Source organism: Melozone crissalis, unplaced genomic scaffold, assembly GCF_028551555.1.
Source record: "Melozone crissalis strain CALT ecotype California unplaced genomic scaffold, PUWL_Pcris_2 ptg000068l_1, whole genome shotgun sequence".
NCBI lineage: Eukaryota > Metazoa > Chordata > Aves > Passeriformes > Passerellidae > Melozone > Melozone crissalis.
In genome coordinates, this window is record NW_026535846.1 from 10,293,428 (window position 1) to 10,316,031 (window position 22,604).

The 22,604-nt window shown below is 41.4% G+C and overlaps 1 protein-coding gene across 2 annotated transcripts; it reads right to left on the reverse strand.

Annotated features, from left to right (window-relative positions):
• Positions 1-2,840: 2,840 nt before the first annotated feature.
• IDS (iduronate 2-sulfatase) lies at positions 2,841-11,853 on the reverse strand. 2 transcript variants are annotated; one of them, XM_054289690.1, is made up of 9 exons: positions 11,739-11,853; positions 10,815-10,951; positions 9,254-9,431; positions 8,294-8,382; positions 6,961-7,161; positions 6,192-6,362; positions 5,506-5,632; positions 3,832-4,005; positions 2,841-3,445 (listed from the first exon to the last, which is right to left on the reverse strand). In XM_054289690.1, the coding sequence occupies exons 1-9, from the start codon at positions 11,851-11,853 to the stop codon at positions 2,943-2,945; spliced, it is 1,695 nt and encodes a 564-aa protein (XP_054145665.1). In that variant the 3' UTR covers positions 2,841-2,942. The 2 variants fall into 2 exon arrangements, with proteins under 2 accessions (XP_054145665.1, XP_054145666.1); XM_054289691.1 differs by lacking the exon at positions 11,739-11,853 and adding an exon at positions 11,403-11,422.
• Positions 11,854-22,604: the final 10,751 nt, after the last annotated feature.

Genomic DNA, 22,604 nt, shown 5'->3' on the forward strand with positions numbered 1-22,604 from the left:
GTTTTAGGGTTCTGTGCATCTGTACACTTGAAAAAACATCATGAGTTATGACTGACTGATGTACAGCTGTTTAGGGACCAAAATCTTAATTCCATTGCTTAATCACTGCTGTACATTAGCTTATTAACAGAGCTGTGTTTATTGACTCTGCTTTGTGCCAAGTGCTTACAGAGGCTACTCTGCAGTCCCCAGGGGAGGCTCTCCATCCATGTACCACAGGTAACAATTCCTGCTGAGGCAGCATCCTGCTGTTCTTCCAGCTGTTCTGGTGCCATCCTGAGAAACAGGGTCAACACTGGCATCTCATTTATTTCCTGATGCTTGGCTTGCAACCTCTTCCCTCTAGAGACAGCGCTGCTCACAAGAGCACTTTACTTTTATTGCTCCTGTTAAGCTCTTTTGTTCTTCAGTGGAGGTTGCTCAGCCCAGCAAGACCCACAGCTCAGGTTCTCCAGCAGCTGCAGTGTTTTGGTTTGCTTGAAAAAATGGGCATTCTCTGTTTGTCACTGCTGCATTTTCCCCTTGCTCACCCAGTTCCATAACAAAACTAGCATAGCACTTACCAGGGCAGAGGATTTTTACTGCTGTGCCTCTTTCCTCCCCAGAAACACCCTGCCCCACCTCAGCAGCAGGCAGAAGGGCCCAGCTCTGCAGGTGCTCTGTAGAACCCTGCTCAGGGACTTCTGCAATTCCTCAGGAACGTCCTTGCCCTGAGCTTGCAGATACATCTTGATTCACTGGCTGTCAGAGACAATTCTGTTTCATGTCTCCCCAAAAGATTACTGGATTTTGATTAAGAAAGGTCAAGGGCAGCTTTTCCCTTTCAATATAAAGAGAATGACTTGAGGAAAAAAATACTCATCACCTAGCACCAAGACTTTTATCTCCACTTGAAAAATTAAATTGCCTGAAGTGATGGAAGGCTTAGGGCAGGGTATGCACAGAAATGTTTCCATGCAAATAAAATCCTAAATAATTTATCTAAACTCTATAATTTTACATCCCCCAAAAACTGTGGGGTTTTTTTTTTTTTGCAGATGTATTAGTAGGAGAACAAAACACAAAGCTCACATAGCCAAGTCTCAGATAATACCCATTTGCCAGAACAATTTTAAATGCACATTGTATTACTGACCCAGCATACCAGAGATTTAGATTAATCCTTAACGCTTCAATACATTCCCCAAAATAACTTCCCCAATATTTGATTTTCCTTTGAAGGAAAGTGTGTCAGAGATATAATTAGCTCTAGCTGCAGTCTCCAAATCTGTGCCTGGCACTGCTCTCAGTAAAACACACCTTCAGCAGTGTGAAATTGGTATAGCTACATTGAATCTGCTACATGCAACTGAAGTGCTTCACACCAGCTGAGGATATAAGTATATATGGATAAATGAGGGAAAAATACATTTTTACCTGGAATAATAATGCTGCAGAACACACAGGATCTCGGGCTGAGTAAAACAAATGATGAGTTCATAAGAAATACATTCTTGTAATTGAGTTTAAGGTACCAAATAACCACTGTCTTCTAACAGAGAATCAGAGGCATGGTGGGTATCCCTACATTAATTAGGAATAAGACTGTCACATGGATTTTAATGAAATAAAGTTATATCTATGGCTTTTCCAGGATATTAAAGTCAATTTATCTGAGGAAGACAAGTAATGGCTGGCTTTTTGTAGGAATTGGAGCAGTTCATTAAGGAAGGTAGCAGGAGCTAATACCATCTGAACAAGCTCTTGTTTTTTATGGTACAAATTCTAAGACTCTCAATTACCAAGGCAGAACTGCAGAAATCCAGCAGGCTGATAGAAAACAACACAAATTACTGCCCTCACACTGAAGCACCATGTACCTTGTGGCTGCGAGCACAAAGTACAGACAGCACTTACATAAAATACTCAGCAAAACCGTTTTTCTCAGATACAAGCTCCCAAACATATTTACCTTAATGCATCTGGCCATCTGGACATTATCTACAGCACAGCTCAGGACAACTAATGCTCTGCATCCTATGTTGCTAAATGCCACATTAAAAATTTAAATGGGAGGCTTTTAGTTCTCCTAGTCCAAAACAGAGAATGCCAAGCCCATTAGCACCTAGGAAGGCAAACATCCAGGTCTGTCACTGGATGTGACAACCTCAACTCCACTGAGCAGTTCTCCAATGAGCCAGCTCCAAAAGCTGAAGGTTTCCATCTCCTCTCACCTGTGGAGGCTCATTAGACCATTCCTCAGGAAAATCCACAGAAGAGCATGTTGGTGTTACCTTAACCCCCAGTATTATTTAGTGTTTTCAGTGATGAAAACATTCTTTCACACACATTAACTAATTAAAAATTCAGATTCTTCTGCTGTATCATAAGAAGTATGAATTCCATATTAAAGCTTTTATTTAAAATAATTAAATTTTGGATAGAGCACATGAAGTTTCTCTTTGGGCAATAGTAAGAGGTAAGGCTAATGAGGGCAAACACGTCAGCCTTTCCCACTATCAAGTGTCTGCTCGACCACTCCAGCCCCAAGTCTCCTGGCTAAAGGGGACAGGACTTGTGTCATGACTCACATTCTCCACACAGCCACTCAAACATGTAAGATTCTGGTTTTCCACCTCTCACACCAACAGCTTCAGCACAGATAGTGAAATTTAATTCTTCACTTGCTACAGAAGACCACTGAGATGTTTCACAGTATGTGCCTGATGCTCTGTGTGGCCTTTTCAGAAGTGTTACAAGCTTGTGTTTGAAAACAGCTACAGAAGTCCCCTCTGACTCCTTCAGTGCAGTAAGGGCTGCAACAAGACAAAGGCAATAGCTTGTTTTGATACAGACAGGATTTTTATTCAATCCAAATGTTTTCTGTACAACAGAAAGATTCTATACAAAAGAAGGAAGCATTAATTCAGTTGCAAGAACAGGCACAAACAAGTTTCTGAACCCTAGTGCTTTAGCAAGTCAGTAATTTTTTTGAAAAACCAACCATGTGAAGTATTGTTATAGACATTATAATCCTGGTTTGGGTCATTGCCCATCATGTACAACTCCCCTGCATGGACATTCCTGAAGTCAGCACTGAAGTTGCTGGGGTCAAACTGAACCCACAGGGTGTACCTGTAGTCAATGGCACGCATGGAATAACCCATGATCCTGATGTCCTTCAGCCTTGGCTTGTCAGAGTTCCACTGGGGAGTGTCTGCAGGCCGGGGGTACTGGCTGAGAGCAACAGGCTCTTCATTGGAACACCTCTCAGTGCCATCACACCCTTCCTTGCCTTGCTCCACCTCTCCTTCAGAGATGTTCAAATAGTGGGCAATGCTTCTCCCCTCAGTGCACAGCACAACACCAACTGACATCTTCGGGCATGCAGGAGGGATCTGCAGGCCAGCAAGCTCTGCAAGTGTTGGAAACAGAGACACCAGCTCCACCACTTTTTTACTTTGCCCTAGAAGAAATAATACCAAAATATAAGTTATGGAACAGGGTAGTTGGACAACAGCCTTTTCTAATAATTCAGCTGGTGTTTTATTCAAAGTTTTATGATTTTCTAATAATTCAGCTGGTATTTTATTCAAAGTGTTCTGTACAGGATTTCTGGGGGTACCAAAATCAAGGTAATTAAGGAGTGGCAGTTAGCTGTGAAGATGCCAGTCCATGCACTTATGATGTACTTTTAACAAGAAAACTTGTGCATTTATGTTTCTCCATTAGCCTTAGAGATAATCATATCCATTAGTTTGAAAAAGTGCTCTTCACAAAGACAAAGTAAATTCTCAAGGTGTCTAGAGACACACAACCACTGCAAACAAAAAATAAGCGCTGGAAATTTACCTTGAGGTGATGAGCCTCCAATATGGCTAAAAGGGTCAAGGTAGGGGAAGACTCTTGCTCCTTGACTGACAGGGGAAGTTGTCATTCCTGGGACATAAAACATCAGTGGCACTCGGGTAGCAACATCAAAATTGCTGTACTTTGCCCATTCACCATGTTCTCCCAGGGACCATCCTAGGTGACAAAGAACACAAGTCAGAGCAGACATTGGTTTGTGATCTAGTACTGATTTCTTCTTCATTGTATATTGACTCTGACTGTTGAGGCCACTAGTATGTTATAAAGGTCATATTAAAAGGTAAATAATCTGTATTTAGATGTAACAAGGCTTTTCTCTAATATGAAAACTATTTCAACAGCCACTTAAATCTTGCAACTTGATACTCTTTCATAAAGGAAACAATTACACTTTTCCTTATTTTTAGATTCTCTAGATTAGAATTAGGAAATCAGCATTAAAACAGCAGAAAAGAGGAACTGGGGTGTGTCAATGCCTGCAAGTGCCTCCAGATCAATTCCACAAAGCATTCATTTAAGTTCTGGGCAGCTGCCAGCTCTCCAATGCTCCTGTTAACACTGTAGCTGAACATCCCTCGGAGCCAAGGCTGCTCTCTATGCCAGACTGCCATATCAGGATGCTACCCCTGAGGAAGCAATAGAGACAAAACTTTTCAGCTCTCCTCTTCCTCTTGAAAGAGATGCCAACATGACTTCCTTCCAGGCAGATACACTGCCAACTTCACTTTGGGGGAAGACAAAGGAACTCTGTGACAGCTATATTAACACATGTTTTTTCTTGATCACTTTGCCAGCCATGGTACTGGAAACACCAACTGTTTACAGTTATCCAAAGCAAGGAAAAGAAAAATTCAGTTTACAAACAAGTCAAAAGGAACATCTAGAGTCACTTTAGTACCAAAAGTATTAATCCCATTGTTCTGCAACTTGTAAAAGCTTTTTATACACACATGCTCACAGAAGTCAACCCAATTTAACTATATATGTGACTTTAAATTGATGTAGTTAATTCACCTCCTAACTGGTTTAAATCAGCTAAGCCATCCCACAATCAAATGCATCATGACAGGGTTATTTTAATGAATATTAGAGTATTGAAACAAGCATTAAATGCTTGAGACATTTGTCCCACAGCTCAAATTAAGTTTTTTACCACAAGGCTCCAGAGTGTGCAGGATCTCAGTTATGAGAGGGAACCATATCCCTATCAGTTTAGATGCTCTGCAAGCAGCAATGACAAGTGAAAGAAAACACACTTGAGCAGTTAATGAGAAAGCCTGTCACCCACTGTACCAGATGGCTTTCCACAAATGCTAAGGGGGGAGGAGTGGTGGCTGTACTCCTAGAGCACAGTTCCCAGCAAGAGTCACTCCTTGGCTAGGGGGTGGCTACACAGCAAGCTCAGCCCTGTGTCCTGGCAGGCAGCCTCATCCCTCACCAGCAAATCCTCAACCTGATTAAAGGTGCCTGTGGGGACAGAACTGTGCAGCCACAGAAGCCAGAGCCAGTCCCCTCAATCTGGCTCAGACAAGCCAGAGGGACAAGGTGTGGCAGCTCTGCTTGACACTCCAGAAACACACACTGGATTAATAAGCCAGCAATGAGCAGCACAATGAAGTTCTTAACAGTAACCTCAAGAAAGATTTAAATGCTTACCATGATCAGCAGTAAAAACTACTATTGTGTTATTTGAGAGCTCTGCATCATCCAAAGCACTCAGAAGCAGGCCAACTTGCACATCCAGGTAGGAAACTGCTGCATAGTAACTCTGACGGATCTGCCGCTGCAGGTCAAGAAAACAGGAGAGGAAAAAAAGTTCTTCCCCAGACACATAAAGCAGATCAGGGGGTGGCTGTGGAAAAGAACTAAAACACTCTACTTGAATTTTAATTGACTGGAGCCCAATTTATGTCCCAGAAAAAATAAACTGGGAGGGGGCAGCTGGAAAATTCCACCTCCCAGAAGTGCTTTCAACCAAAACACTGCAAACCAACCCATTCTGCATCTCTTAGTCTAGCCAATGCATCTAATTTTGGCATAAGCACTGGAGAGTAAAGGAAAATCTTCCAAAAGAAGATACACTATGAACAGACTCAGATAATGAACACAAACACAGCATTGGTAGCTGCTACATTCATTCCCTCACATGCAGTGACAGTGAGGGTTTGCCTACAGAGCTAGAGGTGACAGTATACAAGGCAGGGAATTCATAACTGCAAATGGGCAGGTGCTGAATAACTGGGAGCATCCAATAGCAGCTGACTCCTCCCTTGCATTGAACAAGTGAAGGCAGTTTGAGCAGTATTACTCAAATACTTCAGAGCACTGTATTGACAGCTTACCTGGAAATCATCTGGAAGTGGTCCATAAGGGAAACTAACATTTAATGCTTCCACATCATCCCTCTGCCTGATATCCATCCAGGGGTTGTATGCCACAGAAGGCAGCTTCTTAGGCACCCAGGGATCTGGGGCTAATGTGATATTTTCCAAGGGGTACAACTTGAGAAATTCCTTTACAAGACAAAACACATAGAAAGACTGTCCTCACCTCCAACATATACTGTGAATTTTGTGTTTAAACAGCAACCACTTTCCCTTTCAGGACCCTTTAACATTACAGTTTACAAGGCTTCACTCCCCTTCTGCCAGAGTGTGAAACACAGCAATACCAGACATTCCCCAACCAATTCCTGAAAAATACTGAGTTAGTAAATCCCTAAACCCAGCTTCCTGTATCTCAAAACAACACTGCAATAAAAGATCCAACACCCCTTTGAAATCATAGTTTTGCCACAAAGTCAAACAGAGAATGAAATACAAGATCTTGTAAGGCCTCATTATGTCACACTCCATCAAGCTGAAGCCCCTCTCCATGCAATAGCAGTCACCACCACGGTGGCAGAAGCCTGGCTTTTGGCTGAGGAGTCACAATTCATTCCCATTAACTGTTCTGAAATACATCACAGGTGACTCCTGAAGTTACGCTAAATCAAGGCTGGTTTGCAGCTTGCTTTCAGGAAACAGCAATAAAGCATTTGTGGGAACAGCTTTTAAAAACAAAAGCAACATTTGTCTAAGCTCCTTTTCCTGCAGGTTCCAGTCTCCTCACCTGTGGGTACCTCAGTGGGATGTGTGGTTTGTGGTAACCAACAGCCAGGAAGAACTTTTGCCTGGTGGTTTTCATGACATTCAGTAAGTGTATGGCCTCCTCAGTGCTCTGAATATCAGGCAGAGTCCCTTCAGGCATTTCTGTCACATTCACTGGACACACCAAGTTTGCATGAAGTTTTCCATCTTTTCCCCTGCAAGTCTTCGTAAAAGAAAAAAAAATAGTTCAGTAACTTCTGGTAAATACAAAGACAAAATCCTCTGTTCTGTAACTTCAAAATCAATTTGTTTCTACCAACTAAAGAATGCAACTTTCGTGCCTATGAAAATGCAGAAATCCTCTCTAAAGCTGGGTAGAAGATCAAATGTAGTCACATGGAGCAAAAGCCCACAGCTTCCATGATGAACAGAATCTCTGATCTAATTGAGAAGCAGCAGCATTTGGTTCTCCTATATTTACACACATTTCAGTTCCTTCTGATCCCAAGAGTTCAGAGAAAGCTGCCTGGAAGCTACTGACTCAGTTTCTGAGCAAATGGCAGCAGTGGCTGATGTGTAATCAGTGAAGAGAGATAAATCAGACTAACCAATGGCCAGGGAAAGGTGGCCTCAGCAGGGTGTTTGGGAAGGTTGCTAAATCAACCTACTTCTCTTTATGTCATGGATGCAAATGCTGCTGTTGTTAAAACCAGCCTTCTTCCAGCAGTAAACCCAAGGCCAAAGCACTGCCAAGGCTGTACCCCCATGACTGCAGCTCCTGCTGGGCAGTGTGCAGACTCCAGCACACAATGCTAATGCAATGTTTGCACAAAGATAAACCAGATCTCTTGTGTCAGACTTAAGAGTAACAAACATTCTAGAAAACTGGATCAGATTATAAAGTTTCAGGTTGTTTAAACATTATTTTACTTATGGCCCCTTCTCACTTAGTCCTGAGCTATTTATCACATTAACTTTACCAAGACTACTGACAATGTTTTATCACTAACTAAAGCAAAGCTAGATCAGTTGCAGGTGCAAGTTGACAACCACACTTTTCAGATAAAGGAATTCATGAACTAGACACAAATAAGAACCATTCTTGCTTATATCTCAATAGCTGAAGTATTTAAATACCAATTCAGAAATACTTAAAACATCTGCACATTGCTTGACAAAACACACATCTGATAATCCAGGCCTTCTTTTGGAAAGCACAGAAACAAAGCGTTGAAGTGGTTACTCGTTTTCCTGCCCAAGGGTGCAGCCCAGAGGGCACAGCCTGTCCTTGATACAAAGAACTTGGTTCTATCTTGAACACCCTTCTCTGTTAGAGTGCCACAAATCACACTTACCTTATCATTCTCATGCTTTTCAGCTGAAGGATGAAAGGGTGGAATGGACCAACTGTAGGGATAGTCATCACTGTAATTGGATGAAACCCCTGGAATAGATAAAGAAATTAAAAATGCTCTAATAGTTCACTGAACCAGGAAGAGCTCAGACACAGTTTAACTTATCTTCAATTGTTTTTTTTTTAAATATGCTAAATGAAGAAATGTTTCAAATGAATCTTTGACAACTGAGGAAAAGATAACCAAGAAATAAAAGTCAAAAAGATATTTCTCCCCAAAATATACCTTGCACTATTGTGGGAGAGTCAAGCCTGTTGAAGAACCTTAGTTCAGGGAACACCAACAAAAAAACCCCAAAAATCAAAAACCAAACCAAACCAAAGCAAAATAAATAATAAACCACCCAGGATTAATAACAGTCTTCATGCACATCCTTGATTAGCTTTACTATAAACTGAAACACATACTTAAACTATCTACACAAGTTTATTTCTAGGATAAAGAACTGTCAAAAAGAGGATCAGTATTACAAGATTTTTCAGCTCAGTAGTGTTATTGCTTTTTAACTAGTGAACTAATTTCCTACTGAACTTGCAGCATTAGTCATACATTCTACATGTCCTAATCCAGACTCACAGCCTATTAGGAAACATGAAGCATGTACAGGCAGAACTAAGCCAACAAGTAATTTCATTTTCAGCAGATACCTAACCTCCAGATGTATTTTTAGAATGTTAGATATTTATTCCCACAATTTCTAGACAAGATGTGAAAACATCCATTAGATAAAAGTCATCTAATAAATTCATCTCTAATGCCTTAAGACTTAATGACAACCACTGTAAAATCTGGCTTAGGTTCTCAACCTAGACGAGAATCACACATCAATACTCATGTAAGTTTGTGAGACTATACACATCAAGCCTTTCTATGTTAAGCAAATGACAATTCAAACCATACCAGGATGAAAAACTTTCCCCACAGACAGGGTCACGTAGCCATTTTCCTTGAAATACTGGGGCATGGTGGAATAGTTTCCTGCATGGACTCTCCAGTAGGAGTAGAAGTCGTAGAGCCGGGTGGTGTCAGGCCTGCGGCCAGTGAGGAATGAAACTCTGCTGGGAGCACACAGGGCTTGCTGGGGAGAAAGGCAGCCAAGGAGAGACATTTGGAACAAAAACCAAAACACATGCATGAACTGACTCAGGCATAGTGATGCCTTAAGTTTTAGTTTTCATACTTTTCACATTCTGTACTGCATTAGTATGTAACTCTGAACTTCATGTAAGCGTTAGCAAGCTCTCTTCACAGTCAGACAAAACAATCTTTTTACAGCCTGAGAACCAAGGACACCCTTGCAGCTCCAGGCCCAAAAAGAATAAACAACGCTGAATTGAGGAGAGCAATCTGGGAGGATGGGACTTCATAACCTAAAGCTGTAATTGGACAATTAACCCCAGTATGTAAATGGACCAAAACTTATAAAAGTGTGAAAACTCGTGCCCCATCATTCATCTTGAGTGTAGCCTCACCTGGGCTCTTGTACTGCCCAAGGTGTATCCTTTGAATGCCTTTTAATAAACCCCTACTTTATTCCTTCAACACTGCCTAGCCTCTGTTCCATGGGAGCCTCTCAAGGCATCAATAGATGTGTAACAACCATCTGAAAACTCGGGAATCACAGGGAATGAGTTTCACATCACCTCAGGCTGGAATGAACAGCATCCTTATTAAGCATATCAATTCCAAACTGCAAGCTTTTAAAAATGCAAGTCAAGTTCCATAAAGGCAGTGCTTTTGAAATCTGGTTGCTCACATCACACAGAATTAAGCAGCAGTGGCAGGTGGACTGTGCTGATAAAAGCCAAAAGTCCAGTTGATCTGGACTGCCTTAAGAATAAGGAAAGGACAAACACAGGAGGTCTGGGTTATGCTCCAAAAGTCTGGTCAATTCTGCTTCAGACTGACAAAACCCAAGAGTTACTGCCTTGGGCTGGAATTAGACCCAAAGTTCTAATTCCTCAGCAGAGAGGAACTTAGGAACATAGACGTCCTATACAGAGTATTCAAGGAAGAGCAATTAGTGACGTTTTCAGTTCTCTATTTTAGAGTGATGCTTACCACACAAACTGCTCCTTTACAGCAGTCTATAGAAGTGATTCCCTCAAAAGATTAAAAAAATTAAAATTAAAACATAATCTTTTGTAAGCAGAAAAACAGAATTTTAATTTAGTAAAATGCCATTTATAAGCAGCACTTGGCTGCAAACAGTGAAAACTGAGTGGCAATCTACTCCTCCAAGGGCTACACAAATACCATAATTTAAATGCCCTGTTTTTATTTTTCTCGCCTTAGTAAAGATAGGTTCACACACTGCAGTTCAGCCCAATCATTTATTTTCTGCTGAAAGTATTTCAAGTTAATAAATACTTGCTTTTTCCAGTGGCCTGCCTAACACCTACTGTGATAAAACCAGTAATTATTTTGCATAGAGAAAACATGTTTAAGTCATTTATCTCACCTGGGCATACGCATTGCTGAACACCATACTTTGGGAGGCAAGTTGATCAATGTTGGGAGATTTCACAAGCTTATCTCCATAACAGCCCAACACAGGACGCAGATCATCCACAATTATAAACAAGACATTCATGCCATCTGTGAAGAAACAGAATTAGAAATAAATTAACCTGAGCGGTTCCTTTATGCTGACTTATTAGTTTTTAACCCTTAAACACATTTGAGGACAAAAGTATAATTAAATAACATGAGCAAGAATTTATTTGTAACGGAATGTAAACAACGGGATTAATTCTACAAAGACAGAAATTCTTATTTGGCCTAGACAGAAATATAGTGGTTTTTGTTCCCTCTCCATTTCCTTGCTTGCACCCATGGTGTTTTCTCCAGGTGCTGCAGACAGCAAGTCCTTGCAGCTGGCTAAAGCAGGGTGGTGCAAAATAAAGAGGTATTTTATAGGTATAACTACTACCGAATTCTACGGCCTGCAAGCTTTGAGAAGGGTGTTAAACCACAGCAAACAACACTGCAGTCCTGTATAATTCTGCTCCCAACAGATAAAAATATTTTTCTTTAATTGATGACAGACGTCTTTTTAGGACGCCCTCTCAAGACGGCGGACTGTACTGGGGACTCGACGGGCGCAGGACCCGCTCGAAGCCGGAACCTCCCCGCGGACACAGCGAGACCGTGGGGACACACCGAGACCTAGGGACACATCGAGCCTCCGGGGACGCACCGGGCCCCCGGGACACATCGAGCCTCCGGGGACACACCGAACCCCTCGAGACACACTGAGCCCCTGGGGACACACCGAACCCCTCGGGACACACTGAGCCCCAGGGGACACACCGAACCCCTCGGCCCCGAGCTCCCGCCGGCCGCTCCCGCTCCCCCCAGCCCAGGCGCCGCCGCCAGAACGAACCCCCGGGCCCGCGCCCAGCTCCGGGCCCCGCCGCCGCCGGGCCGGCCGCGAAGGCATCCCGGGGCAGCCGCAGCAGGCACAGGACCAGGCTCAGGCAGAGCCGCGCCGCCGCCATGGCCCAGCGAGGCGGCGGGGCCGGGCGGAGGCGGCCCGGGGGCGGTGTCTGGAGCCATCGCCGGAGCCCGAACCAGGGCGGGAGCGGCGCTTCCCCTTCCCCGCACGGGGGCGCCGCGGCCCCGCGTTGTGGAGCTGGGCCCGGCCCGGCCGGAGCGGTGCGGGGCCCGGCTGGGCCCGCAGCGGGATCCAGCCCGCACTGTGCGGGGCTGCTCAGGGCGCAGCGTTGCTCCTGCGGTTCCTGCCGACTCTCTTCTCCCGTGGAAAGGGAATGTCAGTGGCATTCTCAACCTTATTTCTTTCTGGTGGAAATAACATCGGGGAATGCGGAAATCACGGTTTAGTATTGAGAGAAGCTGTCTGAATACTTCAGTGCTATTTGTGAATCATTTAACACTCTGTTTGGTCTCTGTTCATTTGTGCGGGTGCGCACTCTGCAGAGCCAGGGAGTCGCCAATGTGTGAAAAGTTACATGAACTAAACAGCTCCCCGTGACACTTAATGGTTCATTAAGAACTAGTTTTATTAAAAGCTCAGCAATTTTTCATGGTTTATATCTTTAATTGCAGTGGAAACAATAGATTTATTGCCAGTATCCCTGTATATAATAGACTCGCTGTTAACTACACAAAACACTTCCCTATCAGTAACTGAAAGATTATCAAAGATGCATAATAAAACAGCTCACAGGAAGATTAAAAGAATCGAAAGACTGTAACTGTGTTGTCTTACACATTTGAAACACAGGTAAACTGATGACAAGTATACCAATATTGAAAATAGTCAACATGAACTCACTTGGATGTGGGAACCACTATGATAATGAAACACTTGGGTTTGTGTGTTTTTCTATTTTAGCAAGCGATAGGTGCACCTTTGAATACAAATGAAAGTTTAATAGTGAATTGTACTGGTAAATATCATTGTCTTTGGGACCAGACTACTAAAAAAGCCCAAAAACAACTTGAGAAAAAAGCCCCATTTACAGAAAACTAATGCATCACTAATGGGAATATATAATTTGATTCTTTCAGTGTCTCAGGACTGCATTGGTTGCTCTTTCTATTAAAAAGTAACAGTTCTGAGACAAAAATGCTCTCTTTTGTCACTTTTTTGTCACAAAGAACAGGATCAAAAATAATCTGCTTTTCTGCTCTGTAAAGATTCATACCTGAGGCCTCAAATACGCTGTGTGTGCACTCACCATAAGATCAGCAGGAATGATGGCTCCAGTGGTCTGTCTCAATGCTATTGTTCAGTGAGATGTGTGACTCAGAAGTGCAGTACATTGTGTACTACACAGTGTGTGCATACATATTCAAGCACGTGTACTTCCTCTTAACTATTACAGTGAAGTTTATTTTGGTGTGGATCTTACACTTCCTTCCTGCACACGCTGGAAAAGCTTGAATCAAATGAAGAACACTGTTACTACAAGTTCAGCTACTACTGAGCACATGACATGCAATCAGCTCATGAATATTATTCAGTATATTTGATGTTTGCATATTTTGGAATTAATGTTGTGTATAAGCAGTATATCTCACAGGTATCAGCAACTCTCCTAACATAGATCAGCTGCTGGAAATTTATTGAACATTGCATCCCCAAGTGACACTTCTCTTCATTTGGAGAATTTTTATGCAAAAAGCTAAGGAATTATTTCACTATTGCACATGCATTTAATTACCATAATGCTTGCCTCTTTCAAATGCAAATACACTAAGTGCTACTTGATATGAATTTCCTGGTTTACCTAACATGAATATATAGCAATCTTATTAAGTTCAGTCCAATAGAAGAACAAATTACAGAGGAAAAGTCTTTTTCAAACAGCACACAAGTTCTGGTGCTAAAAAGCAAGTTGGGATGCTGCCAGTGAATAATTGCAGACACTGAAATCACAGACCTTGGCCAAACTGGTCTCACAGCTCAGCTGTCCCCTCCACCCCGGATGTATGGGCCTTTGAGCAGCCTGTTGTTCAGCTCCTGGACTAAACCACTGCTGGATTCAGTGTGATGAGCTGGGAGTGTCACAGGAAGGGTTAAACCCAAACCTTGGCTGAAGTGGCGATACCCTGTACAGCACTGCTCCTTAGTCACTCTGCTGGAGTCCCAGGGTCAATGTCAGCCTTCTCCACCTACCACCACCACTGAGGTTCAAATCCATTTTTAGCTTAGCAATATGCCAAAGCACATACCAAAAATTTTGGGGGTCTACCAGAGTGCTTGCACAAGTGTTAATTATGTTGGTGAGGCCACCAACATAACAGCTAAATATCTTAAAATCAGCTATTTTCTATGAAACACATTAAGCCATGGTAAAAATTCAGCACGGCAATATTTTTAGTGGGAAAAATCCTATTCATAGGACTCAGTAAGAAATGGCTGTACTATCAGACCCACAGCAGATCTTCTAAAGTATCATTTCCATGCCTGGTAGACTCTCCAATAAAGTTTCCTCTGACCAGGAAGTGTGTTTTGAGACTCTGTGCATATGATCAGGCAATATATAATAGCCCTGGTGTTGAGCTCTGCCTGGTAAGGACATCTTGACTGTTCACATGTCAAACCTGCCCTTGCACATGTTCTCCAGTGCCACCAGCAGTGGCATTTGGCACAAAAGCAAGTCTAAGGAATTTTTATGCATCACTCAGTAATTCTAAGAAACCAGGTTTTCACAAATGGTGAAATGTGGTCAATTTACTCAAACACCAAAAGAGCAAAGCAGTTTTCAGTGAATCAATATAAGTAATCACAAAGCGATTATCATTTAATTCTCATGCATTATAGAAAGTGACTAATCACTACAGGAAGCTTCTGGTTGGCAAATTTATTTATCCCTAAATTGATTCTTATCAAAAAAGCACTGTTTTCCTTTTCATTTTATGGACCGACGAAATTAATTTCTGTACAAGCTGCCATGAAGGAAATGAGAGAGAGATCTGTTAAAAGTATTAACACCTGCATTAATATCTGTATCCTCCTCTGGCACATACTGGGATGAAGTGACATACTAATAGCAAACATGAACCCCTGAGAAATAATGTTGATATATCCCTAAACAGCATTTTTATCTTTGAAGAATTCCATAGCTGTACTTTCAGAATCAAACCAATCATACTTTTTAAGCCAACTGTGAACATTAGCACTCAAGGGTAAGGTACAAACATTGTATGAGAGGCATCTGCATAGACTTTTTGTTTGTTAACATTCATATGATGAGATGGTATCATTGTAGCCCATCCTTGCAGCCTGAATTGCAAAGCTATGCATTAGGAAATATATTGGAGACTTTAATTATTAACATTCCTGATCCAAATATACTCATTATAAGCCTTCATTTCGTATACAGTCATTTCTCTACAGCTGAAGTGAGTCATGTAGATCCCTTCACCTGCAGCATGCTCCCTCCCTCCCCAGGCCCAGGTCAGTGATCTCACACCAGGAGTTTTCCCAAGGACATCAGAGCTCTTTCTAAAATAGTATTTAGGCTTCTGAGTGCTGGACAGCAGCTAAGGCAGATGCTGCTATCACCACCAGAAGCAGTGGATTAAAAGCACACCTCAGTGCTGGTTTCTCACATTTCCTGCTTGGGCCTATAAACGTGGCAAATTAGACAGTGGCAGCTCCAGCTCTGATGTGTGGGCCAGAGAGCAGCTGGGTGGATGGAGGAACTGGAGTTCTTCCTGACCCTCCCACTCCCATTTCAGGAAATGTGCCTACAACTACTGCTCAAAGAAATCACACTGTCCCAAGTGCTTAGTGAGGGCAGGCAGCACAGTGCAGAAATAATTTCCATGCACAGTGCAGAAATAATTTCCATGCACATAAGCCCTGACACAGAGAATTTCTCAATTTACACGGTGAGTACAATAATAAGATAAGGCCCCCAAACAGTAAAGCCTGTGTAAACAAGATGTCATGTATGTCTACTGAATTCTTTAATATGGATAGCTGGCAAGGGCTGGTGTATTATTTAAACATCTAAAAATTCTGTTTTGTTTGTTATTCAGGATTAATAGTTTCTGCAGATGTAGAGGGTATTTTGAATGGCATCCTCTGCATAATAACAACATTGCAATTGTTTAAAACCCCAAAATAACCTGTCCCCCATTTATTTTTAATGGTGAAATCTATTCCCTCTTTTTCCTGTACACCATCTCTTCCCCTTTCTACAGCTGCCTTAGAGGGGAAATGAATAAGCTCATCAGTATTCAGGTATTGCTAACAGGGAGGTCACCTTCTGTTAAGCAACTCTCAATTTCAAACTTTAAAACCATGCAATTAGTAATTTGACAAGGACACCAAAGTACATTACTACTTTGCTCTGACTCAGGCAATGTTTTCTGAGTGTAATTCCACTTACAAAGCATGAGAGGAGTGATTCCTGTGAAGGGGCAAGTTCTGCCTCTCACATGTGCAAACTGTGGGATGCAGAGCAAATGTCCTGCAGGTGGAAGCACAGGGGATGATAAACAGAGATCTGTTCCTAAGCAGAGCAAGAGAGAAAAAAAAATGCTCAAGGTTATGATAAAGCCTTTTAGAAATTAGCAAGGACTTGTTAATGAGGATTGTTTTAATGACACATTGTATTATGCTTGACTAGAACCACTGTAGTAAGAACAACAGACACAGAACTAACAATTGTAGTAGTGTGTAACAGTGTCTTTTTGGTAAGATCAAATTCTTCCTTTCTCTACTATCTTCTTTCTTCACAGTTCACCTTAGTGAACAGAGCTGTGAGGCAAAAGATTCAGAAGTACAAAACCATTTTTCTCACAACCACTATAGACATTTCCTGCACTGCTCTGAGTTTACTTCGTGCACAGTAGGACACTGGTTCTGTTACTACATTAGTATGTTCCAAACACTGATTTGTAAGATACAAAGTGATCTGCACCTACTCATGAGTAACACTGCTTCCTGTGCTGAAAATGGCCAACACCTCCCAGAGCACCCCATCAACAGGCCAGGGATGACCCCAGTACACAGCCAGCCCCATGGGAAGCTGGGTTCTCTGGTTCTTGAGAAGCAGCACAGGAATAATTTCCCAAATCAATATGTAACATACCAAGATATAATCCACAGTGAATTCAGGAATTGGTGCTATTCTGTACAACTACAGGATAGAATAGCTTGTGTCTGGTTACTAAAATAATTATTCTACACTTTATTCTTTTATAAATGCAAAAGCAGCAAAAAATCAGAGATTATTTCTGTCTAACCTGCATCCTTGATCTCCTACCATAATAAGTGTAGTACTGAATCTAAAAGGCCCCATGCTGAGCTCACTCTTTTAAGCATGACACTTCAGCAAAGTAACCTGTCTGTTCTGATACCATCATTTTCCTAGTCAGTGACATTCAAAGGCGTTTTGGAGGAGCTGTTTGATGAACAGCTCAAACATCCTTTCCAAACACTCTTTTCCCTATAATTTGTTAATAGTATTCTACAGTTCAGAAGGTTCAGGTAAAACCCACAAAGGGACAAATGTGTTCTAGAATGTGTTAGTTCAAGTGAATAATATCTCTGATCACTTTTTATGCAAAGGACTTGCATAGGTACCATGAGATGGTACGTAGTGGCAATAAGCTTTGGAAAACAGATTTGCAGAGAGAAGGTAGCAGGGTATGAAAACTGCAAATATCCACAAGAAATGAAAAAAAAAAAACAAACTAGAGGAGTAAAATAAAGACAAAGCACCTGCATGTCTTAAAATGTCAAGCCAAATATAAATTATAACTTTACAAGCATTAGGAACCAAAAATAAGTATGGACCTTGCTGTCACCTTCCACGAAGGTGATAATCTTATGAACCTTCTTTTAAAAATAAATAAATAGAAACCACTTTTCACATGCTCAGCAGAAACTCCAGCCTCAGCTGAGCAAAATTTTCTGCAGCTCCCAGCAATTGCAAGAGAGGCACAGAACCAAGCTGCTAAGAAGTGAATAGTGATCTGGTTATCCTCTCTGGGGCAGTGCTCCCATCTGCCTTTGGAGGGAGTGGGAGGCAACTGGAGCTAAGCTATCGTGCTGTCTGAATGGAGCACAGAAGTGTTCATCTCTCCACTAAGAGTATTTCATCCCTTTGATAAAAGGATGGAATTACAGAACAGAGAGAAATGGGAGACAAACAGATTTTGTCCCACTTATTTTGTCCATCTAGAACTCGATTTTCCAAACTTCCTGCTGTTACACAATCCTGTAATACAGGTTTGAATGAGCGCAGGTACTCATCCCTGCTGCAGGTGTGGGTGAAGTAGCTCCCAGGATCTCCATCACAGACACCCTGTGGGTAAGAAATGCAAAGGGGAAAAAGGATCAGTGAAGCCAGGCTTGTACTCATATAGACACAAGGTAAAATTCAGTTGCCTTAGGGAAGCTCATTTTTCTTCTCCTCAAATTCCTTGACTCCTTCGCAGAACACTTTTCACCTTCAGCAGCAAAACCATACCCAAGATGATGCTTCACTAGACAACTCCACCTTACTGCAGGAATATCTGGGGGAAAGCAGCATGTGATCTTCTTGTTGAAAGCTGCTTTGCACAGCTTGGCTGTGTGAGAATACTTATACTTTAAAATACTTATTTTTTTAGGTTGTTTTTATTTTTCCTCGAAAGATATACACATGTTCACTACAGTCCAAGTTAAAAACCAAAGAGTTGGTAGACTTGTAAAGCTGAAAGCCCAGGGAAGATTAATCACCTCATGCTGTCCTCTTACTGAAGTCATCCTTTGTGAGAGGAGGTAATCCAACACTCCTCTTTGGACCACTGAGCTGAAGCTTTCTGATTTTCACTTATGTTTAAATTGGATAGATCCTAGATGATTCCAAAATGTCATCTTGCTAGACCTCAGACCTGAAGCAAAGGTAAAAAAAAAAAAGCTAATTCCCTTTGGTGCTGTTCACTTTCATTTCCTGTCTCCCATCCAATTTCATTAACAATTCATCTCTTACTCGATGGCTGAAACATCAGAGACTTAAATGAGCTGTATTATTTTTGGATATCTTTGTGTGTCTTTTCAATGTGGTAAGATGTAAGTAAGTCCTTGTCACAGAATAAAATGCAGCAAGTAGCTGGTTAAGTGTTTTATCTCTGTAAGAGCCACATAAATATGCCACAATAATATTGATATTTAACTCAATGCTGCTTTTCCCTGAATGCATTGCAAAAGGAGCTATGATATATCCAATTTCTGATAAGATGAAGCCTCATTTATCCTTGTCTAGCATCTCTGGCTGAAGTTTGTGTTGCACAGTGTTAGTACATCAGGATGCCAGTGTTGTAACTCACATGCAACCCTGCTGCAAATTATTACAGTGCTGTGAGGCACCCTGACTGGAACTCACCTCTTGTGTCCAGCATCCAAAACCTCTTATTTAATTTGAAGGTATTTAGGCATTTATCTCATTCTATCTCACTTGGCTTCTGAGAGAAGCCCAGATGAGTCAGGGACAGAAGTTGCATTTGAAGTGTGTGTTATCCAGGCACACAGATGCTTGAGATTCTTGGAACACCTGATCTGTGTCAGCACTCAAGTTCTTAATCTGATTAATGCTGTAGGTAAAATTTCCAGGTGCCTTTACTCAAAAAAAGGAGCCATGTAAATAGTTAGAAGCTTCGTGTTCATCTGGAACAAGTAGCTCGATTGGGCTGAAAGTAAACAACTGCAAATAAGTCTTGTTTTGTGCTGGATGGGTTTTAAGAATAGAACAATATGTTAATTTTGCCAGGACAATATGCATGATCTGATCCTCCATCGAAGTCTTAAAGGAAATGAAGAAGGAAGGAACTAAGAAGAAAGAAATTAAAAAATAATTAAGACAGCCTTGAATAAAAGAATCTGCTCTGATAAATCACTGCTATGAGGAAATTGATAGGATTTATTCATAGAACAATGATCCAATGCCTTCTTTTCATGCTGTACCTTAAACAGCTACTAAGCACATTGGAAGAAAAAAATGTGTGTAGAGCAACATAAAAAAATCAATAACTTGGAAGCCGTGGTGAGGCAGAAAAACCACCCAGACTGCACAGGAAAAGAGGCATGGAACACTACTTGCTTAAATGACCTTCCTTTCAACAGGAGAACAAGCAATGAGTAAAACCAGCTGAACAGTTTAAGACAGAAACATCGACTATAAACAGACACATCTTCTGCAGGTGACATGAAGTCATTGTGTCAAATCCTGCTCAGGCCAAAGAGCTGCACAAGAATACATTTTCTGAGATCCAGCTGGCAGAACAGCCTATGAAATTCATGGTGATTAAGTATTGTAACTTGCTTCACATCACAGTCATAGCTGGCATTAATATCAACAGCAACTTGCTGAACTGCTACAGCTCTACAAAGAGGTTTCAGGCTGCAGGACAGTGATTTAGAGGCACAACATCCAACAGACAGAAGCAAAACGTTCAAGGGTAAAGGCTTTAAATCATTCTAACCTCCCAAGTAGGACACAAAACAATATTATTGCAGGAATTACTGAAAATTTCATTGAAACTGAACTCATTTCAGAACCAAGAAGCTGTGTGCAATGCCAATGACAATAACACATTAGATCACTACTGTCTAATCACTTATTAGATCATTACTGTTCTTAACTGTGCAAAATTACTGGGTGGTGTAAATACATTATAATAGATTGAACAATCTCTTCTTTGTCAATTATTTGTCACACTCTGTTTATTCTGTGAATAAATGTTAACAGGAAGGCCTACAGCAAAATCAACTGAAATTCAAATGGGGATTTTCAAACCTGAAGATTTGTTTTTGCAAACAATTTGATGTTCTGTCATAGACCATGAAAGATGATTCTAGAAACAGTTCATGGCTGCTGTCAGCCACATCAGTCAGTTATTGCTGAGCTGCTGTCCTCCCTTTAATGCTGCAGCATTCTAGTCACCTAACAGTGGCACTTGGAGAAGTCTATAAAGCAAATGGGACATATGAATTATATGGTATGTTAGGAAGGAGTCAAGGCTGACTGTCAACAGCAAAACAAGCTTTTCAAATTAGAAGGCTGATTCAGGTTTTATTTCCTGCATTTAACTTTGGCCTGTCAAGGATAGGGATGCTCCTAGTTTATATTTTTTAAGCAGAATGTAGATGGCTTAGAAAAGCAGTAATGGCAGTGACTATAAATGAGACTCTATATTTCTTCTTGAACTAATTTGAGAAAATAGATAAATGGAGTGAAACCAAAATTTGTGTTTGGTTTCCAACATAAACTGTCTCAGGGGATTCACTTCAGGTCCCAGCATTCAAGTCTCAATCAGCTGTAGACACAAGGACTTCACAGAAAGCAGATCACTTGCTGCTTCTTTTATCTGCCACCTAAATTACTCCTCCTACCCTTAAATCACTATAAAATGTAAACTTAAGATAAATCTTTTAAGTCTTTAAGTTTAGACAAGAGCTTGGATTTTCTCTGCTCTCCAGCTCTCCTTAACATCACCCTCACATGTGTAGGCAGTATCTCACCGTATCCATCAGGAAATCTGAGACCACCAAAAAAATCTAAGAAAGCTCCTAAAATTCGCAATTATTTGACTTCAAACCAAAAAATTTCGCTCTGCTCTCTTGAGGTACCAGTACAAATTATGTTCCCTGAGCTTTTATTTCTGTAACCAGGGGTTTCTTTCCTAGTTCTTCATACCTCATAGGAACTGTTCTGCTGCCTGGGCAGTCAGCCAAACATTGTAACTGCAGAACAAATCTTTCTTGATTTACTTCTACAGAACTTCATGAATATTCTCAGAAATGCCAAGCTGCTTTATTAGCCTTCTGAATTATTAAAAGTTCTCAAGCTAATTCCTTGTTATTAATATTTTGACTTGTTTTATGATTGCATCTGGCTGCTTACAGGCCTTGTCTAGTAGCTTCTTTATGCATTGCAGTAGATGTATTTTACCTTGGACAAATACATTACACATAATTGTTCTCTCTTCCAAACCAATGAGGCTCAACTTTTTCAAAAGCATAATGAAAACCAAGGTTCTAGTTTCCAGTTGTTTAAGGCTGTTAATTCTTTGGTTCCTTACAAGCTTTTGTAGTGCCCTGGCACAAATCCTGTCATGGTCCTTTCCATCTTTCTGGAGAGTGTCCAGCCTTCATCCTTTCCCCACATTTTTCCATTATGTGTTCTTGCTTCTTTCTTATCCTGATTTCTCCCCAGGCTCCTCACACCCTGCCCACTGCCATTCCTTGACATGTCCTTGCTTTCTTGTAGCCTTTGGCATGCCCTGGCTTCACAGGTGAATTTATTGTGCGCAAAGCTCCTGGTGTGGATGTCTGTCTGCTGTTTGTGCTCTTGCCACTGGAGTTACAGTTGGCTACAATCTGCCAGTGAATATCTGCAGAGGAATCATCATCATACTATTGATCTGTAGTAATAACTAATGAGTACTGTCACAGGCTATGAGCAGCTGTGGTGTTTAGCAAACCACCCTGCATGCACACCTAACTTCTTTGGTAAAAATCACCAGTCCTGCTGGCAGGTGGTGGGAGATTTGGATTATTTACTCAATTTCATCTTTCTGCAAAAACTAAAGCTTAAGATATGATTGTGGTGTTTTTTGGTTTTCTGGCTTGTTTTTATTAGCTTTTCACTTGCAATGTAACCCCCAGGGAGGAGCTCTGGGGATTTTCACTTCAAAAATCTGCCACCAGATATTCTGCCCTGGCATGGAGTCATCGTGTAAACTATCCTGATCTGCTACAGAATTTCCTAAGTCTTGTTACAGT

Coding starts and splice junctions, on each gene's coding strand:
- IDS (XM_054289690.1), bottom strand. CDS start 11,853: ATGGCGGCGGCGCGGCTCTGCCTGAGCCTGGTCCTGTGCCTGCTGCGG. Junction 10,952..11,738: donor AGCTGGGCGCGGGCCCGGGG/GTTCGTTCTGGC, acceptor GTTTCTTCACAG/ATGGCATGAATGTCTTGTTT. Junction 7,162..8,293: donor AAAAGCATGAGAATGATAAG/GTAAGTGTGATT, acceptor TCTTTTACGAAG/ACTTGCAGGGGAAAAGATGG.